Source organism: Dermacentor andersoni, chromosome 5, assembly GCF_023375885.2.
Source record: "Dermacentor andersoni chromosome 5, qqDerAnde1_hic_scaffold, whole genome shotgun sequence".
Lineage (NCBI taxonomy): Eukaryota > Metazoa > Arthropoda > Arachnida > Ixodida > Ixodidae > Dermacentor > Dermacentor andersoni.
Window position 1 is genome coordinate 171,761,807 of NC_092818.1, and position 20,121 is coordinate 171,781,927.

General features: G+C 45.8%; 1 protein-coding gene across 3 annotated transcripts in view; it reads right to left on the reverse strand.

Moving 5' to 3' along the window:
* LOC126531623 (uncharacterized) overlaps positions 1-20,121 on the reverse strand; it is an 88,246-nt gene that overhangs the window by 5,351 nt on the left and 62,774 nt on the right. Inside the window, exons 1-3 of one of the 3 annotated variants that reach the window (XM_050179234.3) lie at positions 18,556-18,991; positions 2,082-2,165; positions 1,776-1,876 (exon numbers count right to left, since the gene is read on the reverse strand). In XM_050179234.3, coding sequence (XP_050035191.1) covers positions 1,776-1,876; positions 2,082-2,165; positions 18,556-18,558 — 188 coding nt within the window. In that variant the 5' untranslated portion in view covers positions 18,559-18,991. Of the gene's footprint in view, positions 1-1,775; positions 1,877-2,081; positions 2,166-6,617; positions 7,162-18,555; positions 18,992-20,121 lie in introns of those variants that run through there. The other 2 variants (XM_050179232.3, XM_050179233.3) reach the window with 2 other exon arrangements.

Here is a 20,121-nt window from a genome sequence, read left to right on the forward strand (position 1 = left end):
ATTTGCAGTTCTTAGACGCCCTTATTGCGTGATGTAAAATTAATCACCAGCGACGTCAGAAATAATGACGTCTTGAATTGCATCACTGTTAGTCAGCCCTTGGGTGAAGCTGCGCACACTAAGACATACATGAAGCAGAGCGCAATAAGAAAATGCATTCCGCACGCTTGCTGGCAACACAAATTTCCGAGAATAAATAACTTAGAGCCGACGCTTGCTGACAAGTCAGTCCTGCGAGCCAATGTAGTTAACACATGGTCTGGCACGCATGATAGACGAAAGCAGCGGCTGCTACAAAAAGTGCATTACTCCACGATTCGCGAACCGCACTGCTAGCACGAGTTGAAAGATCAGCAGAGGGTCAGAGAAACTTTCGCAATTCGTCGTGGGATCCGCTGACCTCATGTGCCACTCGCTCATCGAAGGCGGATTACCATCTAATTGAATGATATCGCTCCATTTGCAACGTCATGTGCGAAAAGCGCCTATGAGAAATGGAGCAGTAATTTGCGTTACAATGTTCCGGAGCACTAGCCGTAAGAACTATACAATGAGCTGCACACTAGTCACAATTTTGTTGCGATATGCCTTAAAAAATTCGTAGTAGGGTGTGATATATAGTTGCACTGTCACCGCCGCATTTTTATTTTTCTTTAATTCACATGGTCGTTCTACTAAATGTCCTGTTTCGTTTCTACATGTTTCTCGCTGCCAGCTAGGCGTTGTTAGCCAAGCCTAATGCAGGTTTGATATGCCTAGTTTGAGCACTCATTTCCGTGTAATTATTATTAGCAGCCAACTACTCCTCAGTTCAGAGTGACACCAAATGCCTGGACGTTAAAAAAAAACGATGTTTGACCGCTTTTTACTCGCGCAAAAAGCGTGTCAACACGTCTCAGGCAGGAAACAGGGACGAAGTCAGCAGCTGCTGAAGGCGCGCAGAACACACTACAGTGCGCAGAACAGTACACGCAACGGAAAGAACTCTCTTCCTAATGCGCTCTTTCTAATCGTATTGTGCTTCCACTCTCCACACTTTGGAGGCAGAGCACTGGCGCAATTCGGATAAGTGGCCACTCGACCAACGCAAGTACGTGTAGACAGAAGCATCGAGTGACATCACATTCGGCTGACGTCATGTGGTCTTCATACAAATCACAATAGATCCTCAATGAGCTCTCATATGACCACCTACGGTATGTGCACGTTGAGGTATGAGCCAGCGCACTCTGATGACATTGGCACGGTGACCCGCACGTCAGGCCGCGCACATTATCTCTATTGACCAACTGCGGTTTAGATAAGGCAACAAAGCCGACCGCAAGGTCTGTATTAAATCCTTGTCGCGCGTGGCTGGGAGCTATGCGGCTTATCCGAACGATTGTCTGTCTCGCCGAAATCAGATGTCCGAATTCTAAGAAATAAGTTATCTCCTTATTTGGCACCCCTATTGAACAAGTATCACTACGCTGTCGCCTTTTTAGAATTTATTCTTAGCTTCTTGTGCAACGCTGGCAACCTTAGAAATAACGTGACTCACTGTCACAAGTTAACCTACGCTTTTGTGTAGAGGCGATAAGCCACCAATCTGCGACGAACAATAAGCCCAACTAGAGAAAGAAAAGTAGTACCTAAGTAATGTACTACAGCTCATTTGTGTTCTAGTCACGAAATTTCAATTGCACTGGCAGCATGCTTTTTGGTGAAAGAACAGTCTAGGAAGTTCAGAGTGAGCGTTCTGTTGAGCTAGTATCGAATACAACTTTCAAACTTACAAGGAAGGCTGCAGTTCCTTGAGTAGGCTTCTTAGGTAAACAAACTCGGAATACCTCCTGCGTACCGTCGACCGGGGCATTGTGAAGCTGCTGTTGTTCGTCTGCAAGAGTGACAGATTGCAGTCATTGCAAGTCTTTCAGTCACTGCCTAATTATCATGCAAGCACATCAGAAAACACGATTGTTAGATTGATGCTGCCACCCGTATATTGGTTCACTGGTAGCATCAGTTAAACCATTGCTTTTTCAATGACTCGGCGAAGGGTCACTTCATTCCAGGTTGACAATGTTGCTTTGACTGCTTACCTCAATGGAAATGTCATATGAAGTGTGAACATCTCCTTTTACTTGGTGGACGATCGGGTTCCTCACGTTCACATCTAGAAAAGTCTGGCGAGAAAACAAAAGAAAAGGATAATTCAGAATATTGAATTAGGAGGTCAATATAACCCACGAGGTTCGTTGCCACAGCACGTACAAAAGAATGACAGAACAGAAGCGGAACCAACGATGAAAAAGGCTGATAGCTTCACCGACCAGACATGTTTCAATCTAGACGCGAACGTATTTAACGTTCTTTGCCCATTCACAAGGTGAAACGAATACTTACACAGCTTTCTGAAAACAAAATGTCTCGTCTGGCACAGCTACTTTTCTTTTTAATCCAAGCGACTGCGCTAGTCAAAGCCGCTCATACGACAGATTTCTAAGGTGCGAAATACCATAGCAAAATTCCTTTGAAGTGGCACAATTCTGAAAGAGAAATGGACTGTATAGCTGCGTTTATGACTGCTTAGCGGATGCTCAGCCGTCTGTGTGCAATCATTTACTTTCTGCCATTTGTACTAGTTTTTCGATACCTTTTAACAGTCCTCTGCTGTGGGGTGGAAAACGGCAGTTCTGGTTAAACAGCATTACTTTATCCTTGTCTCATTTACCGAGTACTATCGTCTCTGATATCTATGAACACGATGCTATAACCATCTGCCCGGAACGCAGCCTGACAGTAGTCTTGGAAATATTTCTACTCTAACTTGCAAAAGGTATCACATGATAAACAAGCCAACAAATGTACTGTGCAGGGGCGCACAAAAGACGAGGACTGGGTGAGGCACCCAAATACACATACAGGAGTTTGTGTATGTACTCTACATGTACTCCCAGGGAGACGACACCCAAAGATTACAATCAAGTTCGAAGCTTTGAACGCACATATATATATGGGAACATGCATTTTGTCACGGTGTTACGAAACACCGAAAAATCAACGTGGAATCTTCGCACTTGTTTTACCATGCTTAACTAGATGATCGTGCTCACTCTAAACTGAGGTCTCACACGTACTAAGTCTTTTTCGCAGATTTAAAATGACCGAAGGCGTATATCACGGCTTCAACTGTGTATCTGGAGGCAGCAGTATGGAACGTTTAGATTGAAAAAAGAACTTTCTTGGCAAAAGTGACAAGTGTAAGCAAATTAAGCGCGCGCCGTTCGAATAATTTCATGGGTCGACTGCAGTGTCAGCATCATTTAAGAGAGATTGTCCCGCGTTGCTGAAACGAAGGTGCCACGTCTTGCTGCAGATCCCGCTTCTCTCACCGGTTCGCGCAAGGAGTAAGTAGGGTTACTCTATACACTCCTTATACAGTAACTTTAGGAAAAGGTTAGATGCACATAAGTCTCCTTACGCGCATTGTATGCGAAAGCAGTACGACTCTTCCGCGCGATACTTTTCACTTGCTCATATGCTCGAATTGGGCGAAGTCAATTTTGGGGGCGGGCCAAGTCAATTTGGGAGTGGGCCAGGTCGGTTTTGTACGTGGGTGAACTCAATTTTCGAATTGAGCAAAGACAATTTTTTGGCTGTGGGCAACGGCGTCCGTCCGACGCCGTGACTGTTCACCGTCCGACGCCGTGACTGTTCACCGTCCGACGCCGTGACTGTTCACCGTTGGATCTGTTCACCAGATCCAACGCCGGGAGCGTGACATCAGTCACGTGGGTTTTCGTTACTATCGGACGTTAACGCCGGACGCCAGATTTTCCGCTTCACGGAGCCCATAATGCTTTCGCATTAATAAGCAGCGGACTCCGTCACCTGCAGTGCTAGGCACCGAGACAAGCCTCCCATCAGAGGGATCGGGTTTCAACACCACCTTTCGAAGCTCCTCTCCTAACTAGGCGGACGAGGGAGAGTGGATAAACGGGCCGGTTGGAATAGATTCATGGTTGTTTGGAAGCGCACACACAAAATAAAGAATTACGAGTAGTGTGTTCCTCGCACATTGTGTCCCGTTCTTATTTTTGTGCGTTTGCGCTGAACTTGAGTGTAGAACTTGCTTTCACCTTTGCGCATCCCTCTAGCTATGTCATCATCATCCCTCATCACACCTTTATGTCCCCGTCCCCCCTCCCCCTGTGCAGAGTAGCAGGCTAGAGCGCCTTAGCTCAGGCCGACCTCTCTGCCTTCTTTCAATTAAATTATCTCTCTCTTGCGCTGCCAAACAACCATGAATCCGCACAAGGAGTTTGAGAACACGGAGGGGTGACGAGGACAGAGACTCAAACGAGAAAGACGCGTGCCGAACGACGCTGTTTTTCTTGTACAGAAATATTTTTCTTTAACCCAGTTACTCGAATTAAACAGTTAACATCCTGTTTTCTCAGTGCTGTTAGCGGTCAGTATTTGTTTGGGAAACATATATACGTTTGACAGGAAAGGAAAAACGAGGAGCAGGCTGGAAACTGCCACCGAAAGGGGCACAACCCCTGCCTACTCTTCAGAAAGGAGGGGAGGAAAGAAGGAGCAAGTACACAGATGTCAAATAATAAAGTAGAACACACAGTACAGGTCACACACAGTAGGGTCGGTCACTGCAGGTAATGCTACTACAGAATGTTAAATAAAAGAAAGGTCTGAGCTACAAAACGAATACTCGGATAAGACACGTATGGAAACTCGCGTCTTAACACTAAATCTTAGTACTATATTTTTCATAGGGCGATAACCGGCCAGAAAAATAGTTTGTAAAGTTTTTAAGAATATCCATATCACTGGTGAGTAAACTGGCTTTAAGGTTCCTATTTCATATTTGACAGTTTATGCAGGGCTTCACAAGAACAAAACCAAGGAAGCTTGCCTTCGTCTTCCGTGTGTGCATAAGGTGCTATGAAGCACGAAAATAAACGCGAAAGAAATAACATGCGTCGTGGTTGCATGGCAAGAAGTGAGAGCTCCTCAGAAAACAACGCGGGTATCATATCTAGTATATATACAGCATTATCAGCGCTCTCAGAACGCGCATACTGAGACGTGCCTGCTCGGAGCTATGGGACGGACACTTCGAAACGAATGCCCATCACTCCTTGAGACCTGTCATCGCACGGACACATGCCTGACAATGATAATATACAGGTCTTCAGGTTCTCTCTGAATCGCACTGGAAAAAGGTGTATATTTTTTACGTGTATTTGTGCGTTATGCCGACGGCGAGTGTCACCAGCTTGTTCGCAAATGAGATGGAAAAACAATGTTGCGTAACAGCCCACATTCGGAGGCGTTCGCACAACTGATGCTATACTGTGGACATGCAAGTACGGGCTGGCGACGGTGAAGAGGGATAGCGCTGGCTCTTCACGCATTTGCAATTGTCCAGACCACTAATTATATGTGCTGTGTAAAACAGTGGAAGGCCTCACATCACAAAATGAAGGAAAGGAGGGTACTGAATGCTCGATTTTTCGGGCAGCAGCTACATATGCATAGGATCTGAGTCACAAATTTAACATGAGCACCATTAGGTGGGCCAATTAGGAGGCGCGATGTAAATTAAGGTTACACCTTTTTCCAAGGTTGCCAAAGCGAGTAAGGTGACATGAACATATCACTGGCGTCAGGCGAAACAGTGCAACTGCTAACGACGATTCCTCAGAGGGCTGACAGGTTCCAGGAAGGAGCAAGCAAGGGTCTCGGATTGCCTTGGAGTGCGCTTTAGATGAAGTGCACGCACGGCAACTCGATCTAGCTCGCGCCCCGGTTCGCTTGACGTTTCACCGTACATGGAGAGAAAGTGTGAGGGTGTGCACTCGTGACCCCCGGATGCGATCGGGTTTTCTCGGCGCGAGAGTCATCGTCAAACCGTAGTCGATAGCCTGGAAACTAAACTGCATGGCAGAACAACTGCTCATTCGGGCTTCAGAAATCAACTACAACTGAGCTTCAGTAGGCCTGGCTTTCCGGCATCGCAATGGCTAATGAACTTCCTCGGCCGAAAAGACGCAACAGCATCTTGTATTCCACAGTATGTAACAATTTTACGTGAAAAGAAGCAGCCAGCGTCACTTGGAGGTACCAGCACCCAAGGGTCGTACAGTAAATATGCGTTGCTTGAGGTGGGTCTAGTGTACGCACAATATTAGAAAACATATTAGTGTCTTATGCTACTTACTGGCGACCACTAGAGCAGGGCGAATAGCAGCATCGGTGTTCCGCCCCGTAAGTAGGATAGAAAACTGTCGCTAAAGCTGCTCGCGCATCTCTACATTGCCTCTTTCTCTAAAAAAGCAGAAGTCTACCCATAATCTGTTGGCTTTCCTTAGCAGTTCTGCCAATTTACTAAATATACTCGGGCGAGACAGCGTTAGCCGAGCTGCGTGCACAGAAACAAGGTGAAAGGAGAAAGAATTCGTGGGCGCTGCGACTGCAGGTGCGAATGCAATGCTACGAAGGGAACCATGACGTTCCGGCGAAGCTTTTCCCGTTACAGAATGATAGGCAGTCCCACGATTCCCTTCAGCGTGTCGAAACAGAACCAACGCCACATTATCCCCTTGTCTTCCTACCTGTCTGTCGTAAAGTATGACGCTGGACGAATCGCTCGCCTCGCTCCCGATTCTGGACGAGATGCTGGTATCGTCGCTGATGCTAAGAGTGATACTGTTGCTGCTGCTGTCATCGCTGAAGTCGCTCAACGAATGGCGTGCTGCCTTGAGGATGCCCTTGCGGCGTCGAGTCGTCGCGGTCGTCGATACTTCGCACATGTTGGAAGGCGTTATGAAGCGCATGTTTGAAAAAAAAGTTCTTAAAGGAAATTAAATGTTTGTCCTTTACAAGCTTGACGTCCACGGTCTTCAGGGCTGTTTAAGGCTTCCGACATGCGAGTCTTGCTGCCGCAGACTTAACACCTTAGGCACGCTTCTTCGTAAGCGGCTGTTCTATATAAGAACTGCGAACTTGACACGAAAGCTTGGAAATTCAACGAAGGTGCAGACCCGACAACGTCTTCCTGGAAGGCGGCACAAACGCGATCTTCTAAGTGGAAGAGCAGACCTTCTTTCCACGCGGGAGATGCGCTCCCTGCCCGACGATCTGACGTCCTGTAGGTTCTGTACGGCAGCCGTCCGCCTTTTACGCCAATCGAGAGTCCGTGGAATGGGGAGAGGGGTAGCAGAGGATGAGAAGAACAAAGAAGTGGCGGTTCACGGAGAGTGAAACTCGGGAGGTCGAAATCTTATCCTAGTCAGCACGTGGAAGGGCGGAGGAGGCGCCGTGCGAGAGGGGAAGGGCTGTAATCGAGAAGAGATAATCGCAAGGCGGCACGGCCCATTGTTTTGGGAGGACGTCACGAGCCCGAATGCTCAGAGCTTCTGCGAGGCTGAGAGATGCGGGCTTTTCCGCGCGTGGCAGATGGCTTGAAAGTCCAGATCTCATTCTTTTTGCTCCATGGCCGAACAGATGGCGCACTTAACACTCCAGAGTGTTAGATGTGTTCAAGGACCAACGCACTAAATTATGTCGCGCCTGCGTTAGGTCTAACTTTTGGTTTTTCCCAAAGCAATTCATTCACGCATGGAGAAGGATGGGTTGACTGCTCTCATCTTGAGTTGGAAAGAAGCTGCAGGCGTAATTACAAAAATAGAAAGGACGCCTGAAGAATCAGTGCGGTTTCTTTATGTGCGCAGTTCACGATAGTTAGCTTACTGCGAGCATGGAACCAAATAAAGTGAACGGATTCCAGACTACATTATAACTCGCATAACTGCGTTATATGAAGACGGAATCTATTTTACCATGCAGTCAAGCTGCAGGGCCGTGGACTATCAATGCCAGAAGCGGCCCGACTTCGACAAACGGAAGATCAAACGAACAAATAAGAAGTGCTTGTTGAATTTTCGATTCACGCGTGCTTGATGGTCTTGCCTTACGCATATATTTGCGGTATTGCGTGACTGGGCAGTGTGTCAGCACTTGGGAGGCAAATGGAACAGCATCGATTTCGAATAGCGGCGTTGGCAGAAAGAAGGCGCAAGCTTGTGTTGAAGTCTTTGTCAATGCTCCATTACACTGCTTCCAGTTAGTTGCAGATGTTCTTTCTTAAAGTGAAGGTTTCCTTCGCTTTAAAAAGCGGTCGTGGCGTCTGTTTTACGTTTATTAATATCGAAACATTGTGCGTTCCGTGAGGTAGAACAGCCGGTGTTTTCCCCAACGAGTGGTAACAATGATCATCATCAGGGACGTCATCCGCTTCTTGGTGCAAATTAAAGCGAGGAGGATTGAGGTAGAGTGGCGAAGGGCACGCGTGACAATGTATGACGTCACGTGTTAGGGAAGTAACCAATTAATGAGAGAAATGCTTTTGCATTCATATCACGTAAGGATGCTTAAGTGACTTCATTTTTTAGATCCTTGTCTTTCCTGCGCTGCTAATATAGTTTTCCTCGCTTTAATACAAAACCCCTATATACGCATCGCATTTATCTATAATGCATTTAATTAACTATTTTCTAGTTTCCCTTCACAAAACTTCCGACAGGCGCACTGGGTTAGCGTAGTTTGTTTTAGTAGTGCAGGCACTGTCTTGGTGTATGCAAACACCGGTTATGCATAGTGGAAAGCGTGCTTAAATTTAGGTGCCTATAAAGGAACCCCAGATAGTCTAAATGAATCCAGAGCGTGATACTATACAGCGTCTCATAGCCAGTGTCCCTTTCGGTCGTTAAACCTCGCAATTCGATTTCTTCTAAAGCTTGAAATCAGCTGCGCGCTAGCTTCTTGACCAAACAGGAAATTTAGAGGAATGCCAAGATGTCTTACCGATGCGTGAAACTAGCTGAATGATGAAAACGTTAGCATGTATTAGCATTAATTGTTTGATTTTGTGTGCTTTTTAAAGTTGATAAATCGAAATACAATGTAGACATAAGATACATGAAGTGGTGGCAAATGTGTTTCTTTGCAAAAACGCCTATTTAGTTGAAGTTATAATTGGACATGAGAGAGAATCGGAATATAAAAGTATAGTCCAAGAAAGAGCAGACCGACAACTTGCGAACTCGGCAAACATGGAAAGAACACGAATGCGGGAGAGGATCATTGATGTGAAAGCGGCTTCTCGCTAAGAAACACGTGATTGCCGAACAGAGCATATGCTTTAGCGAACGTACAGCGCACTTGCCTGCTTTTTCAGTTAACTTAAACTCCTGAGGTATAGCGCTTCCCCGCATGACGACATCGATGTTGTCCTTCGGGACAGACATTTGCTGAACCACCCCAAATTCCCGGTACTCTCTCTTCACTCCAATTGTAAAACTGATGGAAATAAAACTTAGCCATAGAATTGGTTCATTTTTCAAGAAAACTAAACCGGGAAATATGTAAACCGGGAAAGAAATGTTTTAAAGGCTATATTACAGCCGCTGTCCGGAACGTATCAGAAACAATCAAACAGTTTCGTTTGCTCCTGTCGAACTTTCCAAAGCGCATCACTTTGCGCTACCCCCACCTCCTTTTTCCAACTCTTTTTTCCCCCAGTGCTATCTCAAAAGGATATCTCATGGCTATCAGTTGGGTATCTATAAGCCTGGTGTACAATTCCGAACTTCATGATGAAGCGAAGCTACCATGTGTCAGTGCTGAAATCGCGAGCTTCTGTTCACTGGTGTCCTGCCCGGGCTATTACTGCGCTTCAATAGACACGCTGAGGTTGTAAGATTATATATATAAAAAAGAACGAGGCCTCAACATGGTGCAAACCTACACGCAACGGGGATTCCGACAAACACCAACAGGAAGCTCACTATTTCGCGCAGCTGGTTATATCGGTTTTAGCTCCCCGTCGTTCGGTGTCATTCACCGATTTTCCTATGCGGCGGAAACATCACAAAGGGTAAAAAAATGCCGCACATTTTTACCTGAGGCTACACCACTGTAACTCAGACGCCATGAAATCTATTCGAGCGAAGCACATTGTCTTTTCTCCCCCAATGATGAAACATTGCGATTGTGCCAGTACCCAATCATTGAGTATTACAAGCTTTCTACACGTTAACCAGCGAGCTGCTCTGTAATCATTGTGTGCTCTGCTTACGTAATAGAGATAATCCATGTACGGAAATTCTACCTGCATGCTAATGTGGGAAAGCAATTCATGTTTTTACAAAGGACACTTTGCTTTTTCGAGTAAGTGCCCAACATTCCACTTTGTTTGACAGGGGAAATTATTCTTTTAGCAAGAGGAAAAAAATCAGCCTTTCGCGCTTCCCTGGTGCAGCATATGGTGAATTTCATGAAATGTATTGTCCCAGCCTAACGCTTTGTACGCCCCTCAGCTACCCTACCTAACACCGTATAAATACTGGTTTTATATGGAATTTTATTGCGTCTTTTGTGTAGGAAATTATAGGGCATATTTCTCTTGACAGCAGTGAGGCTTATATGCGCAAATTTGCTTGACCGCAGCCTAAATTTGCTGCTCCCAGTGAGGCAGGGAGCACTGCCCTTGGCAACGTGTACTTGGGTCGCATCCCAAACTGATAGTGTGGATCAGCCTGATCACTTATCCGCGGAAAGCGCATGCGCTTTGTGGCCTCTCGAGTCCACTGGACGGGTTTGCGAGATCAAACACAGCAGATCATTCAGCGATATGATACATTGATTCAATTGTTTTCCACCACGTGTTAGGCTTTTTTTTTCGCTACGACATCTTCGAAATATTCTGAGGCTTGCACAATATTTGTTAAATGTTCCTTTGGGCAATGAATTGAGCTCTCTTATTAATTACTTAGGGCGTTTTTTTTTGCTACTGTTCACTTATATTAGGGAATGTAAACTGTCAGACCTGGGCTTTCTTTCCCAATTTCCTCAGCCATATGATCGATGTAATAGCAGAAAGCACAATTGTACTTAAATTACATGTCTGGAATTCAAGAAAAAATGCAGAAAAAGAGACATAGAACGATCGAGAAAGAAAGTTGCAGAAAAGCTGAAAGAGGTCTCGTATCTGCATGGAAGGGCAAATGGCAACACCCTAATCGGTCAGCTGAAGTCGGCTGCCATTCGCCTTATCAATTGCCAACGCAAAAAATGTGCCTGTAAAAACCTTATCAAACCATTCCTCCTTTCCGTAACTCTACTTTCCTTTTACGTACAACAAGAGCCCGCGGTTATTTACTTATGTTTTGAAAACATACATACATTAGGCAGGAAAGGGGAAAGGGCAAGCGAGAAGCAGGCTGGCAGCTACCACCAGATGGGGCACAAAGCCTGCCTACTCTTCATAAAGGTGCCCATCCGATTATTAGCACAGGCTATCTAACTTTAGGAGTCAGAAATTTATTTTACAGGACACTAGTGCTACTCGTAAACAACCTCATCTTAACCATGCTACATGAGAAAGGCTCCTGTACTTCGATCTACTTTCTCATTCAACAACGTCCTGACACATTAATGCAAGGGTAATCGAATATAAATTTCACTTCACTTATCTGTTCAATGCCCTGCTGGTCAGGACTTTAGAGTAAAATTACAGTACCCATTACAGTAAAATTAGCCTATGTAACTCACCTGATAGGTTATTCCGAATAGAATATGTTAGCGCGCTAAGCGACCTTAGATATATAAAGGGCTACAATTTCATTGCAAGTTGTATTGCTACAGTTTCTTAACAAAGCCCACAATATTTTTGTTTTGCGAGCTCCTCAAGGTCTGTAGAGTGTGTCAAACAGGTAGTGGTGAAACGCGGCTGTCGGCAGAAATTTCTGGAATATGCCAATTTCAGTTTAGATTGTGGCTTTCCACTCTCGGGTTCCGTGCGTATGAAGCCCCAACGTTCTATTTTTCAGCTTATCTTGGTGGCGCTAGATTTAGTCAGAGCTCGTGAGTCACACCGATTGCCTGTGAACTTTGGCATCGGCGTACCACCCTCCAGCCGATGAAGGAAGCAGCAGATAATGATATCGCGCAAGCTAAAGTGGTTTAATTCCTACGCTCGTATTTCGCTATCGCCAATATAAACCTGTAAATTCCCAACCTTCGGTTGTAACACGCAATTCGACTGCGGTATTCTAAATAAAGCTCTCCAATTAGCTCGCCTGCACACATGCCTTGTTAGCAACTTTGAATGGAAGCAGCGACTATGCCGTGACATCTATTTCACTACCGTTTGGAAACGATCATTATTACACATACAGCTTGTCATAAATATTCGCAAGTGCGAAAGTCTTCCGAAAAGTCTTCCGAAAGTCATCCGCAAGTTATTCAGGCTCCTACAGCATATTGTGAAAAATCTCCTGTAGTTTATACCATGTCGAGAACGCGTCGGAAAACTGTCGACAGCGTAGCAACTGGAATATATATTTCTGTAAGATGTTATTTTGCCCTAGTATGCTGGCTACTTGTTTATTACTTTGCGAATTATATTCTTGCATTTACGCACTCGTACATTCATGATCCAATTTTATTGTTCCACTAAGAAAGTTCCGCAAGCAGGCTCTTGCGAATCGTAATTTACTAGAAGTGCATACATATCTATGCAGCGGCTATTAAGCATGTGATTCTACTGCGGGCGTTCATTTGAAAGCACTTGAGCAGTCTGCATGAAACAAACAGGTTGTCAAACTCAAATCGTCCACTATTAGAACAACGTTCCAGTGATACCAAAGTAACGCCACTTGGAAGGCAAAATCTGCGCTGCCAAAGTTCCACAGGCCTACCTAATAGGCTGCAACCGTTGGATGGCGTAAGGGGTTTACACATTTCTGCTCATCTCTTTCTTTTCCCTTAACCCTTTTCGCCGTGCAGGGTAGCTAGTCAAGCTACATCTGGTTAACCTCCCTGCATTTTTATACATCCTTTCTCTGCCAAGCACAGCTAACTTCCCAATCTTCTCAATCTTTCCTTTATTTACTTGAGTTTACTTGAGTATTCTGTAATCTATCCATTCACTTTCGATAATTTACTGGTCTTCAAGAAGCATGGTGAGCGGTAATTTGAATTATTTTAATGCTGTCATTACATTGAAACAAATACGGTCGACACCACGAAACACCAGATAGCAACCAGTGGCGCAGTCACAAAAGACGTATGAACCCCGAGCCGCGCTCTAATCAGCGTAGATATTATCTATCGATAATCTTAACTCCATAAGCCGTAGAAATGCGTCAGGTACCTTGTATGGATGGACAGCTATTGTGATACAATTGTACAGTGCCTGTAGGTATTCTTTTGAAATCCTGTTAAAACAACGATCCAAACATCCCTAGAGCCAGAATGTTATACGAAACCGGTTACCCGTGGTCTTGTTCGAAGCGACGACCGGCATGCGTAGGACGATAAAACCGTGCCTTCTTGGCCGGTGCATTTGCGAATGCTGTCACCCGAGCGACACGGCTGCGTGAAGAGCGCGTGTTGCCCCGTTGCCATTTCCGACGTGCAATACTCGGCGCTGATCCCACCGGGTTGGCGGCGTCGCTGCATTTCCGACGCCCTATCGCTTCCGTTTATACGACCTATAGTTGGAAGTCCCCAGTGCACACTTAACTGTGGTTGGCAGGTTGCGATATGACATCGTTGTGGAGCTCTTATTTTAGCAACGCGCAAAGGAAGTCAGACACAGTGAGGTTTTGCATGTGTCCGGCGATAAAAAGCTGCCCGACACCGCTGCCGATGGGGGTGCTCGCAAACTGCCCATATACTGCTGAGATTCGAGTTGTAGCAAATGAATATGACGCTGAGTGGCGTGTAGCCAAAAGGAGCTGGTGTTCGTGTGTGTTTGCATTTCGGTGGTAAAAATCCGTAAAATATCTTGTAACTTGCTAAATGCAGTCTTTGGGCCTTTTAGGATACAGGGTCGCCCATCTTTGGCGATAAAAGAGTAACTAGGCCTTACTGAGCATACGCGGTCAAAATCCATGAAATCACTACTTGCTGGTGCGGAAACTTTTTTTTTTTATTTTCTTGCTTAGAAAGCCTCTTCACGGCAAGACTGGCTGCTTTGGTATTGCAGGAGTGGTATGGCGATAATGTTGCCGTTCCCATTCAAATGCCATATTCGAGTAGAACAGTTCGGCAACGCTAGCCGAACAAGGAATTGGATATGTGGTTTCAAAGCCAGTGCTCTACTGAGTAGATGCCAAGCCGGTGCGCACAGGAATGAGCTCATGCTTTTAGCGTAGAACGTGGTAAATACTCTGTTTTCATAATAGAAAAAAGCTGAGACAGTAAACATACAATGAAAAGGCAGATCTATGGGGATGAAATATCAAGTCAAAGAAAAGGGCGAAATGAGGATTCTGAGTTTGCTGCCATAAGGAGCAGACATACGTTTTTAACTCACTGATGCGAAAGCCAATTTTTTTCTTTTGCTATAGAACTGAAAACTGAACTAATTGGTGCTCGTAGCGCCTGGTTTGTTCAATCTGAATGTTCGTATTTTGTGAGCTCAATATACCTAACCTTTTCTGCTATAAAGGGCGTTTATTGGTACGCTATTAGTTAGCTTATCTCAATCGTTACTGAAAACGGAACACCCCGCGCAGAAGCTTTCGGCGCAAGGATAACATGCTCGTGATTTGCCTTGGTCTATGTTCGTAGAATAGCACATGATTTCCGTTATATCAATTAGCTCTTTAGATAACAAGGGTCAAAAGAGCCTCCATTGTTTGCTGAACCGGCACAGGGCTTTAACATGGTGACAAACGAAATATAGAATGACAATAGCAAACAAATATAGTCTTTTTCCTGCAATAATCCTTGAAAAATTTATTTTAATTTCTTCAGTTACGTACAGTCAACAGCAAAAGATTGCGGGACGCGCGAGCGCGTGGCAAAGCGACCCTCTTCCCCTTCTAGCGGTGACCCATGGTGTCGGGACCGACGCCTGCACGCATGTGCGTCCTTCCGAGACTGCAAGCATGCATGCTTCCGCGCTTCCTCTTTGCGCGCCGGCGATATCTGAATGTAGCCGCGAGAGAGCCCTCTTGCGATATGCGCTGTGGCGGCTTCGACGGGCGAAACTGTGTGAAACGTTTAGAAGCGTGAACATGCGGGCGCCACTGCGGCCGCTTTTTGTCGAGCCACGAGCGCGGACACATAGGGCCGGCCTGGTGGCGAACGCAACAAGTCATTTATTTTTTCTGGGCTGCACCTTATCGTGGCCTATCTTCGTTGTTTCTTTTTACGAACGGCGTGTTCTACCGCAGAAGAGCGTGTCAGAAGACGCGCTCTATAGAAGGAGACCGGCAAGACGGAAATGGACAATTGATTTCCGTTGTATAACGAAGTTCTGCCCGTCGAAGCCGCCACGGCGCATATCGCAAGAGGGCTATCTCGCGGCTACATTCAGATATCGCCGGCGCGCAAAGAGGAAGCGCGGAAACGTGCACGCTTGCAGTCTCGGAGGGACGCGCATGCGTCGGTCTCGACACCAGGGGTTCACCGCTAGAAGGGGAGGAGGGTCGCTTTGCCACGCGCTCGCGCGTCCCGCAATCTTTTGCTGTTGACTACGTCACATGCGGTGATGCAGTTTTGTTATTTCTCAGTGGCACCGAAACAAATTTCATGAGTGCTAAAACAAACGGAGTACGTCTTAGCGTCAGCTCTAAGTTCTTCCTCCCGATTTTAGTTGAAGGCGCAAATATGAGACATTTCACAATGAAGGCCGATGTAAGGCGTTCAGGGGCTGAAAGAGCGCATGACATTTACACAGCTGTAGAACAAGTAGGCCAAGAGTTCGTTAAATAGAGACAACGATCGGCATCAAAACGAAGGCAATATTAGTTCATACTTGTGAGTGACTGAACACATTCCAACAAATCTCCGTTTCTTCAAACGTAAGACGTTACTCTTAACGTCAGGGAAGTTGATTTACCCGAAAGAGGCATGACAGCAGTGCTTCTCAACGGGATTACTTAAACTACAGTGCCAGATTTACTAAGCTTAAAAATAAAGCATTATTTCAAGAGGGGCGCATGTGATATGAAGGCTTAGCACAGATATAAAACGAGGCAGAACACGGGGAAATGAGAACGACGTGTCGGCGCTGAGATAAAAACATTGTGACAGAGTGTTACAATGCGTTGGGCAACTGCGCATGCTTGAAGCCTATCAAGCCACTCTGCAGAGGGTTTGTTCTTTTGTGAACGCTTTCTTTTTAGTGACCGCGCAGGCTTGCGAAGTTGGCAGACAAATGAAATAGAGCTCTTGAACAACAACAACAACAACAAAAAAGCACACACAAAGGGCGGCCTTTCATAAAAAGTCCATTTGTAGTGTGAACGCTGGGCATCTCTTCTTGGCACTTGCTGAAATTAAGTATAATCTATAATTCGCAAAAAAGGCATTTGCACACTGAAGAAAACAGCGCCCGAGAATTCGAGACCAACATGTGCACGACATTCCTTTGACGCAATATCGAAGGTTTGTTTGATTACACATTTATAGAGTGGTTCGGACAGTTTCAATAGTCATGACTGCTGATATGGCTTGTGATTGCGAAAGGGAACTTCGGCTGCAGCTATAGCTAGATGCTCGAGTAATGAACACCGCAATTAGAGAACTAACTGTATAAATAATTTAACTATATTCGAGCCAGCTTCATCAGCTGCATAGCAATTGTTATTAAAATGAGAGATGATAAATGGAGTTTTATTTTGGCTCAACAGCCGAACTAAAGAGGAAGAACAAAAAAGTTGAAAATGATAATTATTTCAAAACACTTACTCTATTTTCAGTAATAGGTACAATATTATAAGAGAAAAATGAAGCTTAAAGCTAAATTTCGCGCCGATACCCTTGCGTCGTTACGTCAGTGTGAGGTCACGGATTTCAAACGATTTTCTCGTACTTGGGTCGCTGTGGCGCAACAAAAGTTCTTGAAGCTTGCCAAGTATTTGGCTCTTTTACAGTATAATGCAGTCGATCTTTACGGATAAAAAGTTCATTAGGCGCGAGCAAATGCCTTCAAAATCAGTGACGTCACGGCTTACTAGTGCGGTGTCGCCACCCGACTTTTGTGTCCGAGTCTTTTCTGGCTGTACCAAGCCTCTTCTAGCGGCAAGAGTGGCTTTTGTGGTATAGTAGAATGGTTACTTACTAATAGAGTTCCAACAGTTTTTTTCCTTAGTGCCTCTTGAAAATTGTTCTAGCATATTCTGGCGACGTTTTACTGCCGGCACATCTTGAGCAGGCACTACTGTAGTTAGCGAAATTAAAATTTCGCTAACTACAAGCTGCGGCCGCCGCATAAAGTGGGGAAAATCTTAAACTGGTCTTTTCCTTTGCGGCCGCATGAGACAAGCGATAGATGCGCCAGAATTTCAACTCGAAAGTTGCAGGAGCTACATCGATGGAGCGAAAGATGAACGAAAATAAAGAAAAAGAAAAGACAATACGCGGCGTTTATCCGATAACGCCGACCAACTGTGAGTCACCATAGACGGCAAGTAGAAAGGCACCGACTCTGCACTGCGTCGGCCTTTCCCAGGACAGGCGCGTTGCCACCCCACTAACACGCCCCCTTTGCTCTTCCGAGCATGCATTTCTTTTTTCATGGCGGAAGTTCTACCCGGGGCCCAGTCGGTGTTGTACGCAAGCCTCCTTGAGGCTCCACCTAACTTATCTCTTCGCTTGCAATAATAGCTGCATGCGGGCAAGGCCTTTGTGCCCGCGGTAGTTTTACTTTACGCAAACGCCTCTTCTTGTGGCCCCTCGCCGTACCGGGAACAAGAGAACGCTTGGAGGGATGATACACTGCCTGCCAATATGTGTATAGCTGCCCAAGTTGGGCGTTGATGCCTTTGATTGACGTCCTAATGATGCTTTTCACTGATACCGTCCTCTTGTACGTGTTTAAGCGCCGCGCGTATTGTTTGGAATAATATTCCACGTTAAAGAGAAACGGTGCGCATGCTAAGCAAAAATGATGCGGAGTCAACAAGGGAGGAGGATTGGAGAGACTTAAGACAGATCGCCTCCTCTGTTAACAGCTACTTTCGCATCTAGTGCGTCGGCGAAGACGCTACTCGCATCTACGATGGCAACGTGTCAGACAGGCTTCAAACCCGTTGCGCGGTGGCAGGAATCAATCACGTGACACGCGACGTCTCGCTCGGAACGTTGCAGGCATATGCCCGCTTGCCAGAGGCTGTGGTACAGTACCAACAGCGCAGAAAGTTCCACTACAAAGTGCCACGTTAGTGCACTTTTCGTTAACTATTTGAATAAGAATGCGTAAATGAGCCGTAAAATTTCACGTCAGTCATACAACTTCAGGCTTTACACCTCGCTAATTAGCTGGCGCTAGAAAACACCCTTGAAAATTTATACTTAACGAAACGAAAATGCGCGTTCACGTGCAAAGGCAGGCGAAGGAAATCGCGTGGCTGAAGGTCTGCACGGCCGGGAGTAAGATGTAATGCCTGACGAGATGCGGTGTTTATACTCGAAGTACTAATATTAAAATGTAAGAAGAGAGCGGTAACAGCGGCGTTCTATAAATCTACTTACCATGTCGTTGACGCTTCGCTTGTTTCCAGCCAGAACGAAGGTGTCGAGCAGCTGCGAACACTTAAGCAGAACGGCCGTAACTCACACAGCACGCGGCCTTGGCTTGCCGTCTTTTATGCTTGTCGGAGGGAGTGCGAGATAAGACGAAGAACGACGGCAGCAGTAGCCGTGCACTTGAGTAGTTCGGAAAAGACGGGGCCAGCGAAGAGCGAAAACCAGCGGCCACACTCGCTCGTCAACGCGGCGTTTCAATCCGGGGGCTACACTGTCGATTGCAAACGCGGGGTTTCCCCACGACCTGTCTTTGTTGGGGTGCTCTCTCCAACTGACGCGTGCGCTTCCCGCCAGCTGCGCGCGACCGCTTGCGTAGTACGCTCAGCGCAGCAGCTTGGCAGCAGTGCGCGCGCGCCTATGGATCTCACTTAGCTCGACCGGCTTAGCGCGCACGTGTGTCCCAAGGAATGCGCAGAGCCAGCCGCCGGACATTGATGACTGGGAGAGGGTGAGCGCGCCCGCCAAAGTTCACTGGAAGCCGGCTATTCGAAGCATTTTCGATTTTGTCGACACCCACGCCTTGCCATCTTCACGCCTGGGCGCCAGTGTTGTAGCCAGAAATTTCGTTCGGGGGGGCTCACGTTGCGGCTCGGCCTCCTCCTTATAGAATTTGTTGAGGGATCAAATGCCTTTATAATACCTGCATTGCCATTGCAAAAGATGCCGCAAACGAATTCTTGAACAAAAGGACTTCTTCTTGGGCAAGTTGGTGCTTAGATTTCCTAACTGTCTTCCTTTCTTCTGTCCCTTTTCTAGAAATGTATCTTGCGCCAAAAAGTATACCTAGGAATTCTTGAACGCTAGGCACCGTCAAGACAAGTAAAATATGTATTTTTTCATGAAATAATATACTCGTATGTGGCAAAAATTGTGCTCTAAATACCTTACATCAATGCTTCCACGTTTTCTGCCTAGTTAATACGTAAAGAAAATATCACACGAACTTTAGAGCTATATCAGTTTGAAATCAGCAAAGCAGTGCATGCCGCTAATATGAAAAATGTAAAGACCATGAAATGAACAAGTTGAGGGCAAATATTTTAATGAAACTTTGTTAACCTCCCTGCCTTTCTCTCATTTGCACCCCTCTCTGTTATTCAAGAACCTTGTTTACATTTTTGTACATATGCAACGACCAGGGGAAAATCTTCATGTCACTGTCCTTTGTTAGAATGTACTGCGCAGGAGCAGCTGTCATCGGTCGTGTATTGTGAATAATTGCGCCGAAATGATAGTCGCAACAGAGAGCCCATATAAAAAGCAGGAGTTCTGCAGAATATTCTAGGGCGATTCAAATTTTAAAAGTGCCATCTATGAGCATTTAGACGTTTGTCGCACTAACGTGTCGCGTGATTCCCGTCTCATAAAACTTCTTGGGTTGCTGCTTCAAAAAGTCTCTAACTGACTCTTTCACGTCATTGTACGACATGAATCTGGTTCCCTTGAGCTGTATTTCTTTCAAATGCTCCAAAAAGTGGAAGTCACAAGGCGACAGGTCTGGGCTGGATGGCG